The sequence below is a fragment of the Meles meles genome, chromosome 18, assembly GCF_922984935.1.
Source record: "Meles meles chromosome 18, mMelMel3.1 paternal haplotype, whole genome shotgun sequence".
Lineage (NCBI taxonomy): Eukaryota > Metazoa > Chordata > Mammalia > Carnivora > Mustelidae > Meles > Meles meles.
In genome coordinates, this window is record NC_060083.1 from 11,144,879 (window position 1) to 11,171,477 (window position 26,599).

The 26,599-nt window shown below is 61.6% G+C and overlaps 1 protein-coding gene across 2 annotated transcripts in view; it reads right to left on the bottom strand.

The window, feature by feature from the left end:
• Positions 1 to 26,376, bottom strand: part of PITPNM3 (PITPNM family member 3) — a 58,335-nt gene extending 31,959 nt beyond the window's left edge. For both annotated transcript variants that reach the window (XM_045986464.1, XM_045986463.1), the window contains exons 1-3: positions 26,309 to 26,376; positions 13,788 to 13,883; positions 7,708 to 7,815 (exon numbers count right to left, since the gene is read on the bottom strand). In XM_045986464.1, the coding sequence (XP_045842420.1) occupies positions 7,708 to 7,815; positions 13,788 to 13,883; positions 26,309 to 26,330 (226 nt within the window). In that variant the 5' untranslated portion in view covers positions 26,331 to 26,376. The remainder of the gene's footprint in view (positions 1 to 7,707; positions 7,816 to 13,787; positions 13,884 to 26,308) is intronic.
• Between the last annotated feature and the right edge of the window lie 223 nt (positions 26,377 to 26,599).

Consider the following 26,599-nt stretch of genomic DNA (forward strand, 5'->3'; position numbering starts at 1 on the left):
CTCCCCAAGTCCTGCCTCAGCGAAGACACCCCTTCGCCCCCAGCCGGGGGGACGGCCGGCCCTCCCCACCCCCATCCTCACACAGTCGGGGCACTAGTCCCGTGGGGTCTGCCTCTGAGACTTGGGCCCCACAGTGGAAGAGGCGTCTGTGCTGTCCACCACTATCCCCGTGCCTGGCACGCTGCTTGTCAGCCACACACGCCCCCACCGGCAGACTCCAGCCAAGTTCCATGGACAACAGAGCTCACCCCCCCCACCCGGAGAAGCCGCTCTCCGCAGTCCTGGAAGTCAGATGAACCCCTTGCGGCCAGCGGGCTCCGGAAGGCATCGCAGACGACAGCTACGCACAAGATACACTTTCGTTCGCACACAAACGATTCCCCAGCCAAGTGACGGACACCCGCAAACATCCTCCCAAGGCCGCGGGAAGAGCGTTCTGCGGAGGGGACAGCCCACAACGACTTGAGAAGGACTGTGCTGGAGGGAAGTCGCACACCCCACCGTCGTACTCACAGCCGCCAACACCGCCGGGGTTGAAGTTCTCCGTGCATTTTCAATGACTTCCTTCAAATCATACACCCTCGGGAGGGGAAGCCCGGGTCCACGGGCAGGGGTGGGTGAGCCCCGCCTGCACGCCCCATGGGGCATGCTGCCATCATCCCCTGAGCCCTCTGCCTCCCGTCACCAGACTCACCCCAGCACCCATGCTCTGCCCAGACCACTCTTGGCTCGCGGGCCCACAGTGGCTCCCCTTCCTCACAGTCTGAGCCTGGCAAGCCAGCCTCTCCGGAAAGCAGCCCCTGGGCACCTCCTATGCCCTCTCCCACCCCGATGCCCTCCACGGCAGGATGCTGTTTCTGAGTCGGGGCTCCCGTCTCAGGCCACGCTCCTTTCCTGCACAGGTAAGAGCGTGGCTCTCTGGTCGAGCCGTTCACAGTTGTCTGATTCCTACAGCGATGGTGAGCTCATGGTCCCCAGATGATGACAATGGCAGGAGGGAGGACTCCGTGCCTGGCTGGGGCATTTACCCTTCACTCCTCAGACAACGAGAATCCCCGTGCCGGCCTCCCTGCAGAAGGAAGTCCTGGGTTTACAGCACAGTAGAGCTGAATGGAGATGATAAACTCACAACAGGACCCAGGCTTTTCCTCCCGCGCCAAATATCTAGAAAATGACACCAAATATTTTCCTAGGATTTGGTCTTGAGCAGTACTATAAAATAAGAAGGGGGTGTCCTTGGCAGAGCAGACACTGTCAGGCACCCCTGAGAGGTGGACAGCAGAGGGAACGGGTGGGGGGAGGCGGGGCCCGCGTGTGCAGAGCCCGTGCACAAAGAAAAGGTGGGGACCGTGTTCAGAAGTACTAAGAGTTTGAAGACGGCAACAGCAGAGCATAAAATCAAGTGAGAGACCCTCAGCGTGGAGCTTCATAGGACTGCCAAGGTCACAGAGCCGTACTGCCAACGAGGAGAGGGGAAGCCATAATTTGCATCCTGCAGAGGAAGGAAGGCTGTGGCCAAAGGAGGGGCAGCTCGGGGGAGAGCAGGCTCCTCGATGGAGCAAAAGAAGCTTTTGCAACCACCTGGGCCTGCCAGTCCTCCTCCCAACACCCGCCTGTCAGTATAGAGCCTGTCTGAGACCAGAGGCATCCGCTCTCAGGTGTGGGAAGGGCTGAGTGTCTGAGAACAGGACACCCTGGGAAGCTAAAAATACCAAGAAGAATAAACCAGAAGCTCATGTCATCCAGCAGCATGTGCTACCCTCCCCGATAATCAGAGCACAGCTGTTTGCAATAAACAGACACATCCCAGCAACCAGCGACAGGCTGGGGGTGGGGGTGGGGGTCCGACTACGGCGTTGGGTACACAGTGTCACCCAGTATCACAGGAAGACCAACAGCACGGAAGCAAGATGCCAAACTCAGTGACGGAAGAAGGTGAGCCCAGGAAAACGGATCTGCAGACCCCTTGGCTGGTTAGCACGCCCTCAGAGTCCAGCCATCACCACCAGGACCTAAAGGGCACTTAAAACACAGATTCAGTGAGTCCAGGAGGGGGCTCCAAAATTCACATCTCCGACAGGTGTCCAAGTGATGCTGACACTGTGGATCCAGGGAACACTCTTTGAGAACCATGTTATTAGACACAGGACATAAGCCAGAGTCTGGGAGGAATCATGGGGAAAATAAAACAGCTCTCTGGGAAAGGGAAGGCAGAGAATGTGGTCGGGACACCTGGGCAGTGCCTGCTTCCCTACTGACAATAAGAATGTGGCCTGATGACACTCAGTTTGTCCCTAAAACAAGACTGTAAGCAGCCCCTTAAGTGAGAGCTCACAGACTGGTAGTACAAATTATTCGGAAAGACATATGCAGACTCTGAACATAAAAGATAGCAACACAGCAAGGACCAAGTGGGACACAGGGCTGTTCAATACATGAAAGTCAATCACAGTAACAGAAAACAGGACAAAGCCCACAGGATCATCTCAATAGAGGCAGAAGAAGCACTTGGCAAAACACAACACCCTTTCATGAGAAAAGCCCTGATCTCACCCAGAATAGAAGGGAACTGCCTCGACCAAGCAAATGACAACTACAGGAAAAGCCCAGCTAACATCATATTTAACAGCAGAAGACTGAAAACTCCACCGACGATCGGGAACAAGACAAGATGCCAGCTCTCACCACTGCTATTCAGTATTACACTGGAAAATCTAGCTAGGGAATTCAGGCAAGAAAGGGAAATAAAATGCATCCAGGCTGGAAAGGAGGAAGTAAAACTACCTGTTTGGAGATGACATGATCTCGCGTATAGAAAATCCTAAGGAATCCTCATCCCAAAATAAACCTAATAAATGATTTCAGCAAAGTTGCAGGATACAAGATTATATACAAAAATCAAGTGTATTTCTATATACTTGCAAATAACCCATGAATGAAATGAAGAAAATAATCCAATTACAATAGCACCAAAAAGAATAGAATACTTTGGAATAAATTTAGCAAAACAAGTGCAAAACTTGTTCCCTGAAAACTACAAAATGTCACTCACTGAAAGAAATTAAAGACGACTTAAATGAACAGAAAGACATCCCATGTTCATGGATTGGAAGCCTGAAATTGTTGAAATGGTGATACACCCCAAATTGATCTACGGATTCAACACAACCCCTATTAAAATCCCAGCTGGGTTTTTTGCAGAAATTGAGAAGCTGATTCTAAAATTCACATGGAAATACAAGGAATACAGAATAGCCAAAAAAAACTTGCCAAAGAGAGCAAAGCACATGGATCTTGATTTCAAACTAACTACAAGGGTGCAGTTATCAAGATGATGTAGTGCAGGCCTAAGGATACACATGTATCAGTGGAATAGAATTGAGAGCCCAAATGTAAATCCCTATGTTTCTGATCAATTGATTTTGACAAGGATTCCAAGACAATTCAAGAATCGTCTTTCCAATAAATTGTTCCAGTACCACTGGTTACCCACCGGCAAAACAATGAAGTTGAACCCCTACCTCACACTCTATATAAAAATGAACTCAAAGTGAATCAAACCTAAATGGAAGAGCTGAAAATATAAGACTCTTAAGGGTAAATCTTCATGACTTTGTATTAGTTGATGGTTTCTTAGATATGGCCTCAAACACAGAAATAATAAAAGTGAAAGGAAGTAAAATGGGTTTCATCTGACTGTTAAAAATTTGCACTCTAAAGGGTATTATCAAGAAAGTGAAAAGACACCCACAGCATGGAAGAAAGTATCTGTAAATCATATAACTGATAAGGGTCTAGTATTCACAATACATAAAGAACACTTATAACTCAACAAGAGAAAGATAATCTGATTTTAAATGGGCAAAGGATTTGGATAGACTTTCTTCAAAGAAGATAAACAATGACCAAAAAGCACATAAACATAAGTTCATCATCATCGGTCATTAGGGAAATGCAAATCCAATCCATAATCATATACCACATTATACTCACTGGTGCAGCTATAATCAAACAACCAGACAAAGACAAGTGCTGGCAAGAATGTGGATTGGTCTGAATTCTGGTACAACATTTGTAGGAAGGGAACGTGGGGCAGCCTGGCACTCCCAGTCCCAGGTGTGTCCCCACAAAAACCCTTACTTGAATACTTAGAGTAGAATTACTTATAACAGTAAAAAAGTGGAAACCACCCGAATGTCCACCAGCTGATGAACGGATGAACCGTATGTGGGATTATCATTCAGCCATAAAATGGAATGATGTTCTGGTTCATGCCACAGCAGGGCTGAGTCTCAGAATCACAATGCCAAGGCAGACAGCAAATACAAAAGGCCACATACTGTTGGAGTCTATGCATACAAAATCCCAGGGTTTTGAGGAGAGAAAAATGGGGAGTGGCTGCTGGTAGGTATGGGACTTCTTCTTGGGGCGATGAGATGTTCAGGAACTAGGTAGCAGTGGCAGCTGCTCAGGGTCATGAACGTACAAACTGTACAGAAAGTGCCAAATTGTACACTTTACGAGGGTGGGTTATATGGTATGTGAATTGTGTCTCAGTTTGTAAAAGAACTTGGCAGGACCTACTTTCCTTGGACAATGTTGATGGCAGCACTGTGCTTCCCGAGATCCCTGGACTCAAGCTCGCTCCTGTTCCATGTCATAATCTCGCTGAGGGATCTTTGGTTAATTAGCCCACACTGAAGTGCATGTGGTCTCTTTCCACCCACTTCTAACCCACCAGGGGACTCTGACATGTCAAAGAACAGGAAGAGAGAGACCTTGCAGAGCACAGAATGAGTCCGTGGCACCCATGGATGAATACCAGGTTGTTACAGAAAAAAACCACAGTGCACCAAAATGAAAAGATGATTGTTTAAAAAAAAAAAAAAAAGAAAAAGAAAGAAAGAAAGAAAAAGAAAAAAGAAAAAAAAACCCAAAAAACAAAAAACAAAACCAAAAAAAACCTAGAAGAGCTGAGCAGAGGAAAGGCGATGGCTAGAGAAGACAACCGGGGAGCTACCAATGGGGTTGGAGCGAGGAAAGTTTCCAGAGCCCAGCAAGGTCCAAGAAATAGGAACAGGACGGGCAAGGGGAGATGCAGGTCTGGAACGTCTCTAAGGTAAGTGTGGAAGGGGAAACAGAGAAGGAAACCCCTGAAAAATAATAAAAGGAAAACACACATGCACGCAGGTGTGCACGTCAATATGCACAGTCGTATACAACGTAACATATACAACGTGCCTTATAGTAACTTAAACAAGTGCCGTAGAGAGACCCGATACATTGTACTCCAGTTGCCCGTCTGGTGTGTACAGAGTGCCTGTCATGTCCCATTACATGCTGCACGTGTGTACCTAGTATACACTGTGTCGTGTTGCACATCATATGTTGTACGTGTATGTGCACGTGTGTACGGGGCATATGTGACACCTCAAGGGCGTCAGGAACGCTGGGAACGCGAAACGGCTTCAGGCGTCCAGGCAGAGCTAACACGCAGGCAGCTAGCCCACAGCTGAGTCTGTAGCCCAGGGAAGAAGTCGCAGCTGGAGACGGACGTGGGGTCACCATGGAGGGTGGCGGCAACCGCCCAGGCTGGTCTCCGGGGCAGCCTTCTCCTGACACATCCTTGGGGCTTCTGCTGCCCAGAGTCATGCCCGGGCCTCCCTCCCGAGGCCCCGTGCTCAATGCCCTCCTGCACGGGTGACTGTGGCCGGGACCCCCGCTCCTCCTCAGCTGCAGGGGGCTGTGCCCTCACCAAGCACAGGAGCGGCCCGTGTCGTGGCAGACGGACAGGCGGCCAGTGAGATGAATGCGTGTGTTCTGCTCTGTGAACAAGTCACACCCTGAGTCCCCAGGGGCTGCAGACACAGTGTCCCCCCTGCTCCCCCTGCCCATGGGGAGGAAACAGCATCAGCCTCATGGCTCTGACCCAGCGCACCCCTCCCAGCGAGCCTGTTAGGTGCTCGCCGGAACGCACTGGTCCCCGAGGCGTGATGACCCGGTACAGAACGCACTTGGCAAGTCCTGACTCACTTAAGCCCCCCAATGCCCTCACTAGCCCCGCACTGCCCACGAAGAAAGGGAGGTGCCAAAGGTGCCCAGAGTTTGCCTGCCCGCAGAGCCAAGTTCATGCCCAGACCACGAAGAGCACCTGAGGCTCTCCCTCCCCTGCCTGGCACAGCCCTCCCAGCCCTGGCTGCTGCTCCTGCCCCTCCCAGCTCGCACAGGCTGAGTCAGGGGGGCAGGGATGGGAAGAGGTTGGCCAAATGGGTCATGAGTTCGAGGCTGGGCTTATCTTGTAGTGACTGAGCACTGTCCCGGGGAAGCAGCTAGAACCTGGGACCCCTTCTGGGCCCCTCCAGGCTTTGGGGTGAAGGCAAAAGCAGGCCAAGTGTCCATCTGCAAACGCACAGCTGTGACAACTGGGGCGTTGCCTCTGGACGGGCCCTGGGGACCAGATAGGACCCTGCCCTTCCTGGGAACGGGCCAGTAGCCCAGACCGTTTCTTCAACACCTGACTACTCTGCAGAGGCCCCAAAGCCCACTCCATCCTGCTGGCAATGAGGATACGAGGGAGAGGGACCGAGTGTGGTGCCGCACCAACTCCCAGGACGTCGGGCAAAACACAGCGTCTGTAAGCCTGGGGTTCGCCATCTGTAGGATGGACACCCACCCGTCCCTGGTGCGTCCGTCTCACAGCACAGCTTTGGCACGGTGAGCGCCCCAAGCCCAGGGCGCAGGAGACGGGTTCGAGGGAAGCGGCTTCGGGCAAGACACCAGCACCGAACCGGCTGCCACCAAGACGGCTGTCCTCTTGGGCTGGGACGGGACCATCTCACAGAACATCTCCTGAGGGGACGGCCTGGCCCGGCCCATATGTGAGGAATGACAGGGCCGGGAAATGAGGAAGAGGTGTTCTCTGGGCTGGGGGAGGGGGGACAGGAAGGAAGGAAGGACTAGCCTGGGGACAACACGCCCAGAGGCCAGCCCCCTTGACCCCGGGTGGTTCTAGATCTGGCCCTGCTTCCTGAGTGGCCTTCATCCAACCCAGGCTCTGATGACCTGGCCTTCCCGCTAAGCGACCTGCTCCACCCGCCCCTCGAAGCCTGGCTCGTAGCTCCGTCCTTGGGAACCTGCCCTGCCCCCAGTGACCCTCCGCCCAAGCTTGAACCCTTACATCTTGTCTTGTCCTGTGTCACCGTCACAAGCGGTGACCCCAGGTGGGCTCCAGGGTTCCATCTGCCAAGCGCTTGTATGCAGTAGGTGCTCAGCAAACTCAGGGATGTAAAACGGCCCAATGGGCAGGACGCCTGGGAGGATGGGCTGCTCTGCTGATGGGCGCCTCCATGAAAAGCCCGATGGGCCAACCCAGCCACACACTCCTTCCTCGACCACTCGGCCCGCAGCAGGTAGCAGGTGCAGTCCCCCTGCTCCCCTTCCGGGTCCTCCCCAGAGGCTCTCCACCCGCTGCCCCGGCTTCACCTGTGCCGCCAACCCCGGAGATTGGCCCCCGCCCCTGGCCCCAGGAACGTGTGCCCCCGGGTGAGGTCATCCCACGGACAAGGGAAGCTCAGCCGCCCGGCACAGAAAGCCCTGCACGAGAGCCCGCAGGGGCTCCCGCAGACCGCGGCATTCGGGGAGGCTCCCAGAGAGACCCGAGCTCTAGCCGCCGTTGCCCACGCCCCGGCCCCAGAAGCAGAGCCTCACCTGGACGCTCGTCCAGCTTCCCCATGGTCTCCATCTGCTCCGCCAGGTCGTTGGAGTTCCACTGGCTCATCCCGATGAGGAGGGCACTCTTCCCTTCGGCCACCTCCTCTGTGGGCGGAAGCAGAGATGGGCGTGAGCATGCGGACTGCATCCAGGCGGCCCTACCTGCGGACACAGACTTCCACTACCGGAGGGGTCCGCGCTCATGGACAGCTACGACACTTCCCAGAAGCTTCTGCCGTGGGCAGGAGGGCTGCTGCGCCCTACGGGGTCCCCACGGGCTGCGGCAAAGAAAGGGACAAGGGGACGGTCACGAGGGAGGCTGAAAGCCCCATCTGTGTCTCTGTTCCCGCCACCAAGAGCGGTATTTCCTGAAAGGAAACGTGTTTGCAAGGAAGAAGAAAGCCATGCCCCTTGCTCAGTTTTTCGTTGGGTGGGTTACTTGGCTTCTCTGAGCCTGTTTTCCTATCAGAAAAATGGGTGCGGCAAGTCCCCCCAACACACAGAGCTGCCGTGAGGGTTCAATGAGGCAATGGGGCAAAGGTCTCAGGGCATGGGGTGCTGGTTGATACAGTACGGTCTTCCCCCACGTGAGAGGGGGCTGCTGCCGGCACTTGGGGCTTGAGGGGGCAGGACCAGCTCCGCTGTACCTGGGAGGGCAGGAGACATCGGGCTCCAAGCAGACCTTGATCTGTATCGACCCCTTGGCTCTCACATCACACTTGTGAACCCAGTAATGCCTCTGTCTTCTCCGACGCCCCCCTCCACCCCATCTCTATCCGGTCTCTTCCCCAGAAGGGCTCAGGGATGACGCCGAAGGAGTCAGTGGGGCCACATTCCCCAACCACACTGAGCACCGGTCCCCGGGTCCCTTGTCAGCTGCACATTGGTCTGGTACAGCCCCCCGTCCCAGAGCAGGGCACGTCCTCTAGACTGATCCCACAGGCGTCCACTGGCCCTGCTATTAAAGGGACGAGCCTTCCTGCGAGGGGCGCCGAGCCTCCTGTCATAGGGTTAGCGGGTCCCTGAGGAGAAGCCCACGGGTCAGACAACCTGGGAACAGGGGACAGGAGCCACATCGCCGCAAGACAGAGCGCAGGGAGCTGTCCAGGGTCCTGACCACGCCGGCGCTCCCCGACCCTGCCTTACGCCGGGACACCTGCTCCCGCCTCTAGAGTTCACCTGGAGGGATTCACCCTTGTCACCGAATGTGGGCTCCGCATGGAGATGGTCACACCCGCTTCACAGACATCCCCTTCCTTCACTCTCGTGACACATCTAGAAAGGTAACGATTGGCACCATTTCCATTTTATTGACGAGGAAAGCTTAGCACAGAGCAATTCAGGACCTGCCGGAGGCCACCAGCCAGAACCGGGATTTGAACCCAGGTGTACTGTCCTGAGAGCCCTCCGATCCTGACGGCCTGGCCTGGACACCCTGCGTCAGCTGCCCAGCCCCCCAGCCAGGCGCCACACGTATGCCCTGACCGCTCCCCATGGGCGGCGTGCTCCCCGCAGGCACACATCTACACCAGCAGGCAGCGCTGTGTTCTGGGCACACCCCAGCCGGATTCTGGTCCACACTCAGCCCCACGTGTCCCCCAGCTGTTCCTGTCCTCGAGTCTCTTTCACAGGGCTCTGGTTTGACAGCCCTTCCCAGCAAGCCATCCCGAGGACAGGAGACGATGCTCTGCACCTGCAAAGTTCCAGGGGCCCACATGTGGTCAGGGGGTACAACTCTTTGGGGAGCAGGACCGCCAAGGGGTTAAAAACTCAGCTCTGGGGTTCGACGGGCTCTCTTCAACCCTGGGTGCGCCATCTGCGGGCTCTGGGACCTCGGACGGTAACGTGTGTTTACGAACCTCAGTATTTCTCGCTATGAAACCACATCGTGGCGTCAGGAGCTGCCCTGGGGTTAGATGAAGTCAGGAAGGCAAGGTGTCCATCGGCATGGCGACCATAGGACAGGTGCGGGCCTGGAGAACCGCCCATGAAGATGACAGCGCAGAGCCAATGAAGTGTGTGTGTTTGAGGAGGTCAGCGCCCCAGGGACCCCCAGGGCTCAGCAGAGGACCCTCCTCTCCTGGCCCACGGCCCCTTGATCTCTCTTTCCAACAAGTACAGTGTCCTCACAGACTCACGCCACGTCCCTGGGCTTGCAGCCGGCCCGCCCACACAGCTCTGTTCTCACCCTCATCCCCCCAACTTCTCTCAGGCTGCAGCAGTCCCTGCCACACCGTCCCCCAACCCCCCAACTTCTCTCAGGCTGCAGCAGTCCCTGCCACACCGTCCCCCACCAGCAGGGCAGGCCTTGCTCTGGCCACGTGCTCGGCTCCTGCTCCCCCGCTCTCTGGGCTCAGGACCTCCCTGTTCCCACTGGGCTCGTACTGTTCTTCCTCTCCCACTGGTTCTCTCTCAACACCCCGGTTCAGTCCTGGGGAGCCCCCCCCCCCCCCGCCGCTTTCAGGAACCTCTGACAGCTGCTCGCGCTCTCTGTCCCCAGCCGCCCCTCGCCCGCACTCTCCCCTCCCTGGGCCTCCCCTCTGCCCGCTCTCAGCTCTCAGCCCCGGGGGGTTCACTCTGGCAACAGCGGGCTCCTCCTGAGAGGTCGCGGACGCGCACGCGCCCACACACACACACACACACACATGCACACGCACAGCGCACACCTTGAGCCCGTGGCCGATCTGTCCGCTCTGTGTCCCTTCGCTGTGGTACGTGCCTCTCGGCAGGGCCCACGGAGGCCACAAAGCGCTGGCTGGACGCGTGCCCTGGTTACTGGTTCTGCATTTCGGCTGGAGGCTGTGCCCCGCATGCTGACCGTCACCCCCAGAGACTCCGGGGGAAGGTTTTTGCACCGACTTCTCCCCCATGGAGCCCCCGTCCCTGCCCAGCCCAGACCCTGTACGGACTCGGACCCTGACGCGAGCTGGGTCCTCGCCCTTTACTCACGGCCTCCGCACCCTCTGACCCCGGGGCCACAGGATCTCAGAGCAGCGAGACTCCTTGTCCTGCACAGGGAGGCTCCACCTCGAGCCCATGGAGCCAAGGGCGTGTCCCCTACCATGATCACCGGCCCAACAACACCTGTCACCCCTGCATCGGACACGGATCTCCCAGGACCGAGAAGAGCCCTGCCCTGGGGCCTCTTGGTTCAGGACTGCACACCTTCCCCGGCACTACGTACCTCAGTCCAGCCTGCCCCCCGCCATGGCCATCACGGGGTCCCCGCACAGCCCATCTCAGACACCTGGGGGCAGCTCCATGGCACCCACTCCTCCTCTCTCGGCCTTAATGAGAGGGCAGGGGTCAGGAGTACCCCTGTGGTTTGATTCTGTGAGGCCCCTTTGTCCCTCCACCCCATGGCACAGCGTCCCACTCGTCCCTGAGACAAATGATCCCCCCCCCACCATGTGCAACATGATGGGCCCCAGAGATTTGCCTGGGGTCAGACACAGACCAGTCACCTGCCCAACCTCTGTCCAGGCGGCTTGCACTGTCCACTACCTTCCCTCCTGCCTGAGGCTGTGCACCCACAGGGAGCCCAGACAAAGCTGCACCGTGATTCCCCATGGGATCATGGAAGCATCGTGCCATGGTTCCCTGTGGGCTCGTGGCAGCATCGTGCTGTGGTTCCCGTGGGCTTGTGGCAGCCTCACCCGTGGTCTCGGTTGTCTCTTCCCTTATTTCATTTTCGGCAACTGTCAGCATGGCTCACCTGCTCTCTGCCGTCTGCCCACCCAGCACCACCGACCGGCAGGCTCCGCGAGGGCTGGACGGTGCCATGCATCCGAGTGTCCTACATGAGGGCAGCGCCCGCTCCCCGACGTGCAGATACTCAGTAAACGCTGAAAGGGGGGACGGGTGGGCGGATTCTAGTCCCTGCTCTTCCTGATTCCTTGAGTGACCTTGAGCGACCCCGAGCAAGCTTCCCAGTCCTCTGGCCTCAGTGTCCCAGCCTGGAGGTTGGGTAGCAGTGTTGAACTCAAAGACCTTGCAGGCCCCCAGCTCTGACATGAGGTTGAGCCACGGCCCCTCCCTGCCCCCCTGGCTTTGCCCGCACTCTGCACCCCAACCCTCCAGACTGGTCTGCAGCCCCCACATCTCCTGTGACCGACAGGAGGGAGGCACCTCTTCTGGGTCAGGAATCTGGACCCCAGCATCCAGCCCACAGTGCCCGTGGAGCTGGCCTTCTGCCAAGAGGGTGCTGGGTGCTCAGCCTGCTCCACTCTCCTGCCCCCAATGCCTCCCACCCCTCACACACAGCCGAGCCCCCCACCCGGAGCCCAACCCTCTCCCCTGCATTACCAGAGCAAGGGGCTCCCGCCCCACTAGGGAAACCCTGTGCAGGCCTACAGGCTGGAGGAGAAGAAGGTCCAACCTCAGTCCTAATTCAGAGAAAGGGACCCCCACACACACCAAGCTTCTGGGTTCCAGCCCCGCCACCCCATCTTGATGTGGCCTCAGTTTCCCATCTTCCCCGTCAGAACACTGAGGAGGAGGACATAATGTTCCAGGGGTCTCCGCACGAACACCCTGCCAAGTGGATCCGCGATGGCTGGAGGACGCAGGGCCCTGCTGGGGGAGGGCATGGTGGGAGAACAGGGTGAGGGAGGAGACCCTCGAGTCCTAGACCCCCACAGCCTGGTCCCGAGGCTGAGAGCTGCTGGTGGGGTCTGGCTCAGCTCAGGCAGCAGAGGACGGCTTCACCCCTGACTCCTCGCTTGAGCCCAGGACCCTCCAAAGGAGCACACGGTGGGGGGGGGGGGCAGCCTAGAAGTAAGGGGGTCTCCACAACCTGTGGGGTGGCCCCTGTGGCTGAGGACTGGGATGCTAGGCAGTGGGGTGCAGACAACAGGGCTCCCAGGAGCCTAGGGCAGAGGGAGGGGGAGAGGGCGAACCCACAGCCGGGGGAAGGGAGGCCACAGTGGAAACAGGTGCAGCGGGAGGCACAGCCAGCAGGGCAGAGGTGGGACCCTCAGAGGGGAAGCAGGTGAGCAGGCCTGACCCGCCCACCACACCACAGTGCCTCCCACTGCAGGCCATCCCTGTCCTCCAGGACCCCCAGCCTGGACGAACTGCCGAGTACTTGAAACAGACGTTTCTAAGCATCAAAGTGGACACTTGTCGTCACAGGGAAGGCTCGTTGCCAGGGAGACGCGGCCCCAGCCGCCCTGCAGACGGACACCAGTGGGGACAGCCAACGAGTCCCAAGGGGACTGGTTCGGGGGTGGCCTCGGGGCCAAGCCTCCCCCTGCCCGGCTGGGCGTCCTGGAAGTCACCGGAACCGGGCATTCCCCATTGCTGGAGGCACAGAGCTCACAGGGAAACTGAGGTGGAGGCGATCAATGGCACGGCTGAGATCACATCCCGAGTGCCCCAATGTCCCAAACGCACAGTCTGTCTTTCAAGACCCCGTTTTGCCAGGCATTTCAAAGCCAGCCATCCCAGGAGTGAGCTGACCCCCACATACGGAGCCTTCCCAGGTGGAGCCAAGCCAGCCAGTGAGGACCGGCTGCCCCAGGGGCGGGAGGAGGCCTCCAGGGCCTCTCGTCCACCCGCACACGGGCCTGGCAAGCGCGACCACGGGGACCCTCGGGAATTCTGGACAGACTCTGCTGCCCACCTGCCTGCCACTTCCTGTTTCTAGAAGGCTCCTTGCCCTCGTCCCTCATCACCATAGAGAGGACACCACAGGCCCCCCATCCCACGTCCATCAGGGACCCACGTCACCATGGAACGTCTGGTGCGTTTTACTTGCAGCCTTCTTCCCCCTCAGGAGTGTGCCTTCCCCGGGGTCACTGCGGGGCTCGGCCTCCCCACCCAACCACAGGGGGAGGGGGGCAGTGCCACGCCCCACGGCCTCTGCAGCCAGGCGAGTGCCTTGTACGGCAACCAAGGAGACCCAGAGGGCGGAAGGGTGAAGGCAGAGCCCCCGCTGGGGACTCACGTATCAGGTACCTGTGGAGTGTGGGACGTGGTGTCCAAGGAGGGAGAGACACTAACCCCCACAGGGATCCGCTTCCCGGGGCTTCTAGAACGGTCACCCAGCCAACAATGGGACAGCAGCGTCCACTCACCTCTGGCATCAAAGAATTCATCGTCCGAGCTTTCCACGGAGTCGCCAAGCACGTTTCTCAGGTGCCAGGGGGCACCGCCGCCCGGGGGAGGGCCACCTGCCAGAGGGAACACTCCCGTTAGCCTGGCCTGAGACCGCGTCTGGCGTGCGGCAGGCAGACCTGCGCCCCCAGACCGATGGCCGCCAGCAGCCCCATCCCTTGCCGAGCCGGCCAGACACGCGGCTTGCGTTGGGCCCCCGACCCTCTCCAACGTGCGGCAGTGAGGCAGGAGCGAGCGGGCCCCAAACTGAGACTCGAGTCGGTCGAGGCACACCGCCAAGGTCGCCAGGCACATCACGACATGCACGGCTGTGCTGCGAGGGCATGGGGTCTCTCCCTGCAGGAAGGGGGCTCTGTTCACGACGGCCTCTCGAAGGCCCCACCACCTGCTCAAAATGGGACACCAAGCTCAGCGGAGCAGGGTACGGAGGCCCCAGAAGTCACGGCTGGTCATGTCCACGTCTTCCCACAGGCCGCCTGCTTCTGGCCATGCCCGGTGGTAGGAGGATAACGGCGGGGGGGTGGGGAGGGGAGAGAGGCCGATGCCCACACCACGCGTGCAGCCTAGACACGCAAGCCCCAGTCGGGAGGGGACCTGGGCCTGAGCCCCTCCCTGCTTGGAACCCCGCAGCCCCCGTTTCCACGCCATGGCCTTGGTTTGCCCCGGAAGGTAAGGACAGCCATCGGCCCCAGGCTCGAAGGATGGGAAGGGAGGCAGGCCCAGAGCTGCAGCTGCTGGGCCCACACGAGGTGGGACGGGCGCTACAGCCCTCCGGGGCAGCAAGGGCGCACACGGGACGTGGCTTCCTCCTCCACTCACCCGCACCGGGCTGCCCTGGAGCCCCTCTCTGAGCTCCTCCACAGGCCGGGCCCTCACGCCCTCCACTCCTCCCCAGACCCGTGAAGAGTGGGGACCATCCAAACTGAAACCATGAAGGTGTCAGGAGAAACCTGCCCCGTGACTTTCCTGAGGGTCATCGGGGAGCGGCTAAACCATCGTGTCCGGCCACACCAGAGGCTGGAAGGTGCCCCGGCGTCCGCGCGGGGGCAGGACAGAAGGGTGCAGTGGTCCCGGTGGAGGACGCCCGTGGGCACGGCCAGGAGGGAGAGAGTCAGGAAGGGCCGGGACAGTGTGTTCCTTTGGGCCAGTTTGGAAAACACACTTGTGTCTGCACAGGGATTTGGGCGGCGTGTTGGTTAAACACTCAGGTCTGAGGAGGGGCGGCCTGGATCCACAGTCGGGCTGCGGACCCGAGAAGCTGCGTGGGTGAGGCCCTCGACAGCCCCTGTGCCTCAGTTTCCCCAGCTATAAGGTGAGGACAGCTCACCCCTGCCAGGGAGGGTGTCCCTCTCGAGTGATGCATCACAGCACTCATGAGCCCAAGCGAGCATCTGCGACAGAGATTATGGTACAAATTTACATTCAGCCATGTCCGTGCGTCGGGGAGGACATGCCCGAGACGCCGGCAAAGTTTCCTGCGGAGCGGCTCTGACGGGAGGAGGCCCTAACACGTGGCCCGAGAGCGCACGTCCCAGCTCCGGCGGGCGCCAGAACGACTCGGGCTTGGACAGCACGGACCCGCTCGCACATGGGCCCTTCGGGAAACACTCAAGGCTTTTATTTCAGCAAACGTCCTTACAGGTTTCCTAATCACGCTTCCTCCCCTGCAGCGGAAGCCCCGTAATCCCACGGCACGTTGCGCAGGAGACACGCAGAATGCGCGTCACCCACTGTGTGACTGGAGAGGTCTGGTCACCAGTAGGGACTACGGCGTCTTAGAGTCTAGGGGAGACAGTGAAACCATACTGCACACAGGGCTGGTCCTCCCAGGGCGCCACTCTGGCCAAGCAGGTCACACGTCATGTGTCCGGAGAGACCCGCCTTCCTATAGAAGATCCCTGCCTCAGTTTCCTCATCTGCACATTGAGGAACCTGACGGCGACTGTCCCTCTTCAATTCTGACCGACGTCGGAGGAGCCCGTCTGGCACACATGGCAGATGCCGATGAGCAAGGAAGAGGTGGGCGCTGCCCCAGCCCCGGCTATGGGAGCCGGGGGTGGGCACTGTGACAGCCCCAGGGAGCCCACGGCAGCCCTGTCCCCTCAGGCCCCGCACCCCTGCAGGAAGCTGGCACTGCTCCCTGCCGTACGCCCAGATCCCACAGCACAAAATGTTCCTGAAGGGCGAGACCAGCCCCGTGGGCCCCGGGACCCCGCCCCTGCCTGTCCCTCCAGCCCCGCCCACCACTAACTCCCAAACACCCCCAGCCTGGGCACCGTGCTGGGATCCAGGCCAGAAGCATGCTGGGAGGTGTGTTCTGAAGCCCGGAGTCCCAGCTAGGGGCACACACATTCCCCGTGGGGACCTGCTAAGCTCTGGACGCTTGCCGGTCCCTGCGGGCCACGTAGCAGGCTGGGCAGCCAGTCCCTGCTCAGACTCTGTCCTTCCTGCGAGGTTGCACCAGTAGGGGGGGTGGGGGTGCTCCAGCGGCTACAGCAAGACAGGGAAAAGAAACCAAAGGGACACGGATTTGAAAGGAAAAACCCAAACCGCCTCGAAGCTCAGACGGCATCGTGACTACATGGAAACAAAACCTCCACAGAATCGAAAAACCCACCGGGAACGCCCCTGGAACAGCACGGTCGCTGGGTACGAGACCGACAACACGAAGCCAGCCGCACCCCTGCGTTGTCAGGAGGAGCCGGAGTTAGAGACGTAAAAAACAAAACCATTTATAACCTGCACCAAAAAAACCAAACCCACAAAAAGACGTGCTTGAGTATAAACCGAATGTACGCAGAGAGGCCTGCGATCCAGAAAGCACAGTCGTTTAAACGTCCTGCCGGATTTACCTTAATTCACACGCGTTCCCAGTCAGCAGCACGCACACCAGGCTAACACGCAGATATGCCTCGCTGTGCACACCCATTCTGGTCCACGAGGTGAAGCCTGGACAGCCAGGACGGTCCCACTGTCCCTGCTATTTGGTCCCTGAGGGTCGGGCGGGGCAGCGGGCTCGGCGTAAGCTTCACCCCTGTCTGGTGCCTGAGCTTGAAGGGCGGAGGCTCCGGGATCTGGGATCTGTAGGCCACACACTGGTGCCTCCCACATCCTTCCCTCCGGCCAGCGTCCCTCTCGGTCACTGCCACGCTGACCACAGGTATGACGGGATGGGCTTCGGGGGGGTCCCAGCAGGGGGGAGCGGCTGCGGGGGAGCAGCAGGATGAGGGCGTGAGACCTTACTATAGATGCGTCGGTCCATGAGAAGGAGCCGGGCACATCGAGCGTGTGTGCGTGTGTGTCCTGCACACACGCGTGTGGGGTGCACAGGCAGAGTGTGTGCACGTGACCCGCTCCCCAGCTGGGAGGGTGTGGGCAGCTGTTTGCTCGAGGCCACAAAGCCCGTCGGTGACCGAGGCGGCGCAGGAAGTGGGACCATCCAACCGGCCCTCCGGCTCTGCGAGTCGGTGTCCGGGTATCCTCGTGTCCGTGTGGACATCTCCACGTGCACCTGCGCTCCTGGGAGACGGCCATCCTCCCGAGGCCCTTCCCGAGCCCGTCTGAAAGACACGCCCAAGCCCACGCGCCCCCACAGCACGCCCTCCCCGTCTCTGTGCCTCACACACACACCGGCTCGCCGGCAGGGGTGGACACTCAGCAGAAACGTTACCACGTGGCCGTGGAGAGACACCAACCTGGGCTCCCGCCACCACTTCCGGGCCCGGGACAGAAACTCATGAAGCTCGTGGGGCCTCACTTCTGTCGCCTGCGAGATGGGCATCGCAGCTCCAACCCCATCCTCGGGAATTCGGCCCCAACTGCCCACTGTAGGGTCCAGTGCCCTGGCCCCCTGCCAGCGGCAGGACTGAGGTGCAGCCAGGGCTCACGGGGGCTTCCAGGCAGCCCCCCACGGCCACAGACCCGTCCACGTCCTCCAAGGCCACCTGACATCCTCCGGCGGACCCTCCTCCTGTCCTGCCTCCTCCAACACACTTACTTACAGCTCTAAATCAGGACCAGAGAGAAAGGGGGAAAGTCAGCCTCCCCGTCCAGAGCGACACTGAGGGTCCCTTGCTCCTGTGAGGCCTGACCCCCAGCAGGCTCCGAGCTCTCTCCTGCCCCCCAGTGTAGTCTTGTGACCAGGCCTGGGCCTCCCCAGCACGGGCTCCCATCACAAGCCACACCTGCTCGCCTTCCCCAGCTGGGCTGACCCGGGGACACAGCAACGGAGGGACACGTGGACAGGAGCCATCGGGGATGCTTGGCCCTGTGCCAAGGAACCCCCCAAAGTGGCCCCAAACCTGCAGGCAGGAGACTACCTGAGGGAAGATACCATGCTGAGCTCAGGAGCCCGGCCCGATGGGGAAGGCATCGGCCAACTCCTCTGGGGTCAGGCCGTGGGCCGGACCACACCCCGGGGGAGGGAGTTAGGGCCGAGCAGACCCAGATTGGTCCCTGCCCCTGGGATGCAGCCTGGCAAGAGCCCAGGACAGATGAGGGGCAGCCCGGCCACTGAGCTGAAGGCCAATCCCGCACCCCACAGTGTGGGCAGCACGTCCTGCACGCAGAGGCCCCGCAGACTGGAGGGCCCAGAGGCCTTCCTGGGGAGGGGTCCCAGCTGAGCCTTAGGGGCAGGGTGCGCAGGGTGGAAGGGAGGACAGACACAGGTCAGCGCAGTCAGGCCACGACTGCGGATGCTGGATGGAGACACTTCTCCTCCGGAACGGGAAGTCTGGCTCATCAGGGCATGGAGGGGCTCCGGGCATCTGCGGTGACGGCCATAGGGCGCCAGGGTTGAAGCAGCACCTGCCAGCCGCCTCCGGGGGCTCCAGCGCCTCCGAGTGGCCGGGCAGGGCCGTCCAGCACTGGGCCAGCCCGCGGCCAGACATGAAGCCATGCCTGTGAGCCACGTGCGCCTCAGGGCAGCGAGGACTCTGCTGGGGCTCCCTTAGGCCCCTTGTCCCCCGTGCCTCCGCGTCCATCACGCACGCACACATGCACAGCATCACACCTAGTCTCACGACACTCAGAATCCCGCCCCGCTGCTCCGGCCTGGGCTCCCACAAGTCCACACGCAGGATCCAGAGTGAGACGTGGGGTCTGGCCCCGGCCTCAGAGCCTGGACTTCCGCCTCAGTCAAGCACGATGTGGACCACCGTCCCGCTCCCTCGCCCCCTGGAGGCTGGTTCAGATCCCAGGCCTGCCTCTCAGCCATCCGCTGGCATCTCAGTAACTGCTGCTAACCACGCCGTGGCTCAGTTTCCCGCTCTGGGACGTGGGGGCAGTAAAACAGCACTCAGAGTGGCAGCCGTGAGGAGGGCACAAATGAGTATCCGCAACAGGCTTGGCGCCGTGCCTGACTACGCCAGCGTCTGTGCACAGACTCCCCCATGGGGCCCCTGCCCTGCCCCGGCACAGCTCCCCGTCCCCCAGACTCTGAGCATCATGAAGCCAGGACTTCTGGGCTCCTGCTGCACACGGCCTCTGGGAGGCCCCGGACCACGCCCCCTGTGTCCCCACCCTCCCTTCATCTGCACCTGTGCTGGGGGTCAGTGCAGAGCCTTCACGGCCCTGAGGGGGGTCTGGAGCCTACCTCCTCCACGTGCCCCTGACGTCCTTCTCCTGGGCCATTGGAGCACCCATCTGCAGCCTGGGCCCAGGCTGGGCAGTGGGTTCCCTGGGGCTCACCCTGGGGGAACCCTCCAGGACTGGGCACCAAGGAAGCTCTCGGTCTGCTGGGCACGGCCCCCTGCGGGAGAGACCTCGGGGTGGCCCTCTCAGGGGAGCATCCCACGCACCTGTCCTCACCCTCCTCTCTAGGTCACGACGGGTACGGGAAGCAGGCCTGTCCAGGGCCGACCCGCCCGTGCTCAGCCCTCACGGGTGCCACCAGGGAGGGACAAGAGGCCAGACAAGCCGTTGAAGGAAACCGATGCAGGTTGGGGGTTGGTTGCTATGGAAACAAGTCCTAACTCTTCCCAAACTGCCGTATGCGCCACTGACGAGCGTATGGGCTGGGCTGTTTCAGGGACACGCGGGGAGCCCTGGGAGGGCCTCTCTGCCGGGGCTCTCGGCACCCGGAGCCCAGGTCCTGGATGACTGGAAGGAATCCAATCCGGCTCCTGGGGGACCAGGCGGCCCCATGAGTCTGGACGTAGACTCCAGGCTGCAGAGTGGCCATGAGACCATCCACAGCCCACGCCTGGCACAGTGGGCCCAGACGGAGGCACTGTCCTGGCACACGGTAGGCCACGGCCCCCATACTGGCTCCGGGCACGACGGAGAGGCTCGGCCTCTGCCAACACGGACTCCTGGGCAGCGCCTCCCACGGCTGCCGGGGGCCTGCATGGCCCAGGAGGCCAGCGAGGAAGGGCCGTGGCCCCCACCTGCAGCCAGCCTGCCCACGGTCCCAGCCCTGTCCCCAGACTTGGGCTGGAGGCGGATCAGGACCCCAGGGTCCCCACAGAACACATCTGGCTCAACCAGTTACTCTGGTAGCTCGTGAACATGCCGCTGCAACGCCCGCTAGTTCCCGTCTTTAGGAGAGAATCGGTGATTAACCACTTTGGCTACCTACTGCATTTCCATCAGCCCTGCCAGCTCGGCTCCCCAAGGGTCAGAGCTGCTGGGAGCAAACCTCCAAGGGCCCGGCGATCTGTCCCCCAGACTCCTGCTCCACGAGGAGAAGGCGTTGTCCTCCCGCGAATCGGAGCTCCCACAGCACCCGCCACAGCGCCACAGAGGGCTCGGCAGCCTACAGGCCGCTCAGGAGGGATGTGGGGACAGAGGCCCCTGCCAGTCACACCCCCCTCCAGCCCCTGTGGGGAGTGGGGACAGAACCTGTGGAGGAAGCTGCAGAGACCCCCCTACCCCCCCCCCCAGGAGCCGGCCTGCACTGTGGCAAGAGCGCAAGAGGCCACTGGCAGATGGGGAGCAGCAAGGGCCAAGGTGACCCTGCGTGGGCCTCCTTACCACCTGCCGCTCCGAGGCTGCTCCAGAGAGCGCAGGGGACCCCAGGCCACCTCCTGCCCTGCAGGCTCCCCACCTGGTGCTGATTCACAGCCCCGGAGCCCCGGAGCCGCTGTGGGGCCAGGACCCCAGAGGTGGGGCTGCGCGAGGCTCTCAGCTCCTCCAGATTCCCAGGAACAGAGCGGCAGAGACACCCCACACGTCCTGGGCAGTAACGGGAAGGCCAAAAATAGCTCTTTTTACCACCAGGGATGACTCCAGAGTTGCTCAGCTGGGACCAGACTCCCAGGGGAGGGACGTGGGTGGGGACAGGAGAAGGAAGCCTCAGGCCATGGCCAGGCAGAGGCATCGAGGAGGACAGGGGTCCACATGCTGCAGAGCGGTCAGGGGACGGTCAGGGGTGCGCGAGCAGGGACAGGCGGCCACGGCTGCTCCACACCCCAAGTCCCCACAGCAGGAGCTGTGCAGGAGGTGACCGGCTTGGCTGCAGGCCACTCGGAAGAGGCCGCTCCCAGACACAGCCTGACAGGTTTCCATCTTGGCTTCCAACCCTTGTTGGGCATCCCGGCTACGAGACGGCGACCTCGCTCCCCTCCAGAACAACAGCCATCCAGGAAGGGGGGGGCGCCTCCTCGCTGGCCTCCCCCACACAAGTCTGCAAACACACAGGTGACCCTCTCCAGGGAACACGGGCTCCAGACTCCCCGGGGATCCCACCCCTGGAGGGTCAGCCCCGGGCTCCGCTGCTCACGGGCCTGGGGACGAGCCGGGCCGAGAAGCGGCCACAGCAGTTTGCGGGCCAGGAACCTGGGTTTCCGGGGTCTGACGCAGCAGCACCTGCCCCCGCCAGCGCTGGCCACACAGGCTGACCCCCTTTCCCGCAGCCACAAAACCTCCCCCGCCCCAGAGCATGAACGCACCCCACAGACTGGCCATCCCCAGCCCTAGAGTGAACCTCACAACCTCCGCCCTGGGGACAGGCGGGGGGGGGGGGGGAGGGGGCGGGGGGGGCGCAGCAGGGACCCAACTCCGCCTGAGCCGCTGACAGGCAGGAGGCACCCCCCACCCACACGCGGACCCCCGTGAGGACTGGGGCCCGCACAGCTGGGCGGGTGGGCCCTGGAGGTGGCATTTACCTCCGGAGTGACTCACGGAGGCTCCGTTCCTTTGCACGCGGGGTGCAACTTAGCATTTTCTTTCTCTTTAGAAAACAAGGATTTTAAAGCCAAGAGTAGAGAGAATTTGAGGGCGTGTGTAGGGGGGCTGGGATCTCGTGGTTTCCAGGCTCACTGGTGACATGCTCCCGGCCCCCTCCCACCCCAGGCCCTGGGTGGGGGAGTCGGCCACTCCCTTCCCGGCCTGGCTGCAGATCTGGTGACCCCCAGGGCACGTGGGCTCTCTGTGCTGGGCCGCATCCTCCACAACCCCTTGGGGGTTCCTGGGGGGGCCAGAGAGCAGAGAGGAGACCCCCTCCCCCACCCAGAGGACAAGGCCGTAGGGAGGGGCGAGAAAGAAGAAAGACTAGTGTTAAAGGGGCAACAACTTCAGAGCCAGTCCTGGCTCCCGGGGCATTTCCCCTCTCCTCCCCTTCCCCAACCCCCCACCCTTGAGGAAACTGGGGCCCAGGAGGGCAGGTCAAGTTTAAGCCCCGGCCAGCCCCGGGTCCTACTTCCAGCCCAGCCTCTGACTTCACAGGGTTCTAGAACGAGCCACTTCACCCTCCCGGGGCTCCGTGTCCTCATCCACAAAATGGGAGTGACGCGGAGCCTCACCAGAGAGACGCTGTCCAGCCAGCAGGTGGAAGGCGGGTGACATCACAACCACAGTGCCTCCAGACCCCCAGCCAGAACCCACCAGAACATCCCACACCCCACGAGCGTTCACACCCCGTCCTTAAAGACACAGACCTCAGGAGAGGGCCCGTGCCCTCAGGGCCTCAGTCTCTGCCTGCTAATTCGCAGGTGGGACTGGAACCCTCAGGGCATCGGAAGGGGTCTGCAAGCCGGCAGTGTCACACCCTCCGGCCAGTGGGACGCAGACCTGGCCCCTGCAAGGGGGGGTCTAGCCACGTGCTCACACTGCGTGTCCTGTGAAGACTTCCAAACAACCGGCCAGGTAGACGGGGCCTCCCGCTAGGACAGGGGCTCCGGGGCCCAAGGCCACAGGCCTGAGACGAGACTCGGGGACCCAGCAGCCTGCATAGCCCAGGCTGAGAGGCAGCAAAGCGTCTCCGGTGGGCGCCTGCCGGGCCCACCAGCTCTGCTGCTGTGACAGTGGCTCGGACAATGACAGCGCACCTCCCCAAAGTGCTGCGAGTCTGGTCCCTCCTCTGGGAGAGGACGGTCCCCTACCCATCCCACCCAGGCCCCGCAGGCTCCTCCCCTCGGAGCAGGGCCAGCCCCTGGGAGCAAATAAACTGGTTCCTCCAGCCCAAGGCCCTGCCCTGCTGAGAAGAGGTCCCAAACTGCTGGGGGGGGGGGGGGCAGGGGGCGGGCAGGGGCAGGAAGCAGCCCTTCCCCACAGAGCCAGCCCTGCCAGGCCGGGCCTCACCTGCCTTTCCCCGGGGCAGAGGGGCTGCCAAAACTCTCAACCTGCCACCCGGCCCCATCCCCCGTGCTGCTCTCAGTCCTGAGCTCTTTCCAGTCCTCCAGCACCGCTCCCCAACCCCTCCACACCCACCTCTCCCTCCGTCCAGCCCTCCCCAACCCCAGGCCTGCCCCTCGCCATCTTCCCATCCAAATTCACCAGCCTCTAAGACGTAACTCCTACAACCACCAGCCTTCACTGTCTCAGGCCTCCTTGGTTCTGTTCTGCTACCCACAGGTAGCCCTGGGGTGCAGATGACCGTCCCTGCAGGGAGGCCTGGCCCCTCCTTGTCCACCAGACCTAGAGCTCCCTCAGGCCCTCCCCTCCCCTCTCAAGACTGGATGCAGGGCACCACAACAGCTCTGGCCTGAGTGCCTGAAGTCTCCCCAGAGACCGGGAACTGGTAACAACCTGTTTGGGATCAATGCTCTAACTTATCCAATGCCTACTGGAAACTCCCAACATGTTTTCCTGCACCTGGGATCTCCTGGCAAAGTGAAAGTCATTTTACTGCTTCCCGTCAGCGCCTGTCTGACATAGCTGACACAGCCATGGCTGGCTGCTCAGGCTGGACACTGCACAAACCCAGGAACACCATTCAGTAGCCCACAATATGATAATCCCAGAGTCATGCACTACGGTGACTCTGGGGCCCAAACCCCTGCCTCTTCCCTCACTAGGCAGCCCCTTGGCCAGTTTTCAGAGGGGACATCTCGCAGGTCACAGAACACACCCTGACTCACAGGCCGACCTCCCACAGCTTCCCCCCACAGCCTCCCTTGGTTTCAGTGTCACCCCCCAGGGTGGCCTGATCATTTCTGACCATCGGTCTGCCCATCCACTGTGGACAGTCGCGAGCGTTCACACCCCTCTGTGTTACGAACCCCCTTGTACCCCATTTCTCCAGCTGTGGTGAGAGGGCTGTGGGCCCCCGTCTGTGAGGCCGTCTCTGTTCTAAAGCTGGCCAATCTATTCTGTTCCGGCTTTGCTGGTGTGGCTCCCGTGCACGCGCCACAGAGAGCCGTTTTCAGGTCAGTAGGCTCAGAGCCTGAAGAGCAGAAGGGACATTTGCAAAGTGCAAAGCAGCCCAGAAGGACTGAGCGAAGCTGGCACCGACCTCTCTTACGGGGTCAGCCCCAGTGGCTCCTGGGAGGGGCAGCTGAGCACAGGAGTGAGGAGCCTGGGTGCCTGGACCCACAGAGGAGGGGGTCCAGACTCCCTGAAGGGAAGGGCCGGGCACAGAACGGACGCCGAGAAGACAAGATGTTAGAACAGTGCGAGGCCCAGCCTCTCCAGGCCAGGCAGTGCCTCACCTGCCGCCGTCAGCCTGGGATCCAAAGGACCACGGGCCACTGCACGGGGCCAAACGGCACCCCAGGCTGTTGGGGGCCACTGACGGGGCCGTGATGGAGACAGTCCCTCACTTCCTCCTTCAGAGGAGGCTCTGCACGGACCCTCTGTTTCCGATGCCTTAGGAGGGGGAAGAGAAGCGTTTCCCCCTCCAGGATCACTGTGCACGGTGCCTGGAACACAGTTCAGGCGTGCGGCTGGCTGCTGTCATCATGGCCGTGCCCCAGCAGGTGATCTGTGCAGGGCTGTGCACGCACACGCACACACGGAGCCGGGGTGGTGGGCGGGACACACACCCTGCCTTGCCCTCTGGGAGCAGTGGGGGTGGGGAGGGACCCCGGCTCCAGGAGGAGGGAGGGAGGGAGACAGCGTTTTCCACCCTGCCCAGCATCATCTCCTGGTGCCTCCCGCAGCAGCTCCGTGAAGAATGGGTGTTGAGCTGTGCTGCGCGCTTGCTGGGTCTCGCTTGGCCCGCCCCACCCCTGCAGGGCTCCTTGGGGGCCATAAGTCACAAGTCCAGCATGTGCAGGCAGTGGTGGGGGGAGATCCAGCCCCGGCCCAAGGCTCAGAGCACCATTCACAGGGTAGCACTGGCTTTGCACAGAGCCCAGGGCGCTCACACTGAGTGTGCATGCGGGTGAGTTCACACTTGTTCTGGCACGGTCATGGCTTGCAGGGAGAGAGGTGGGGTTCGTGCCAGACCAATGCCGCGTCCCGAGGGATGGCACAGCACCCACCAACGTCACAGGCTGGGTGTGAGTTCTCGGAACATTTACACACGCCAGTCTCCCCAGCCCGGCCTGCTGAGACGGGGCTGCCAGTCGCCCACAACGCCGGGCGGCCCTGGGGGCTCTCTGCATCGCGGGGCCCAGAGTGTGGTGCAACTCCTGCTCCCCAGCGCCCAGCTCAGGGCCTGGCACACAGCGGATGTTGGTGAATGAAGGTCTGGCCGAATGAATGAACGAACGAATGACTAACGCCCACTCCCTCACACCACGGGTCTGCACCGCCCGCGCCTGGGGGAGGGCAGAGCCCACGGGACCCCAGAAGAGGCTCCACCTTCAGACACCCCCCCCCACCCCGCACCTGACCCTCTGCCTCCAGGGTCAGGTGGGGGGAAGGGGTGGGACGGTCCCCGGCGGTGCGGCGCGAGCACCCCTCCCTCCCAAGGAGGAATCTGGGTCTCCTGACTGAGCTGGGGGCGGGGGAACGGCGCGTCCTGTTTAGAGTGAGGGGCAGGACAGGGGGGCGCGTCCTGGCTGGCGCTGGGGGCGTGGGATGGAGCGGCGGCCACCGGACAGACCCTGAGGTCCCCGCGCCCTGGGCTGCCCCTGCGGGTGGCAGTGGAGGCCTCGGGGGCTGGCCTGACCCCGACCCGGGCGCCACAGACCCGCCCCCGCCCGCGCCGGCGCCGTTCCTCCAGGTGCCGGGGGCGCAGGAAGGACGCGGGGTGCACGGCCCTCCCGGAACCTCCGCCCACCTGCGCGGGGGCTCACCTGGGCCCGCGGCCCCTCCTCGTGCCGCGCGGGTCCCTCCCCCCGGCCGCCGGCCCTGCCCTCCCGGCGCCCGCCCTCACCTGCGCGGCCCGCCTGGGCCATGTCCCGGGCGGCGGACTCCGGCTGCGCCGCGCGCGCTCCTCGCCGCTCCCAGGCCCGGCCCCGGCCGCCGAGCCGCCTCGGGCCCCGAGCGGACTCCGCGCGCCGCGCCCCGCGCCCCCGCCCCGCGCGCCTCGGCCGCCGCAGCCGCCGCCTCGCCGCTCCCTCCCGCTGCCTTAAAGGCGCCGAGCGGCGGCCGCGCCGCCCCCCGCGCCTCCAGGGAGGGACTGACGGAGGAAAGCGCCCGACGCCGCCCCCGCGGGCCCGCACCC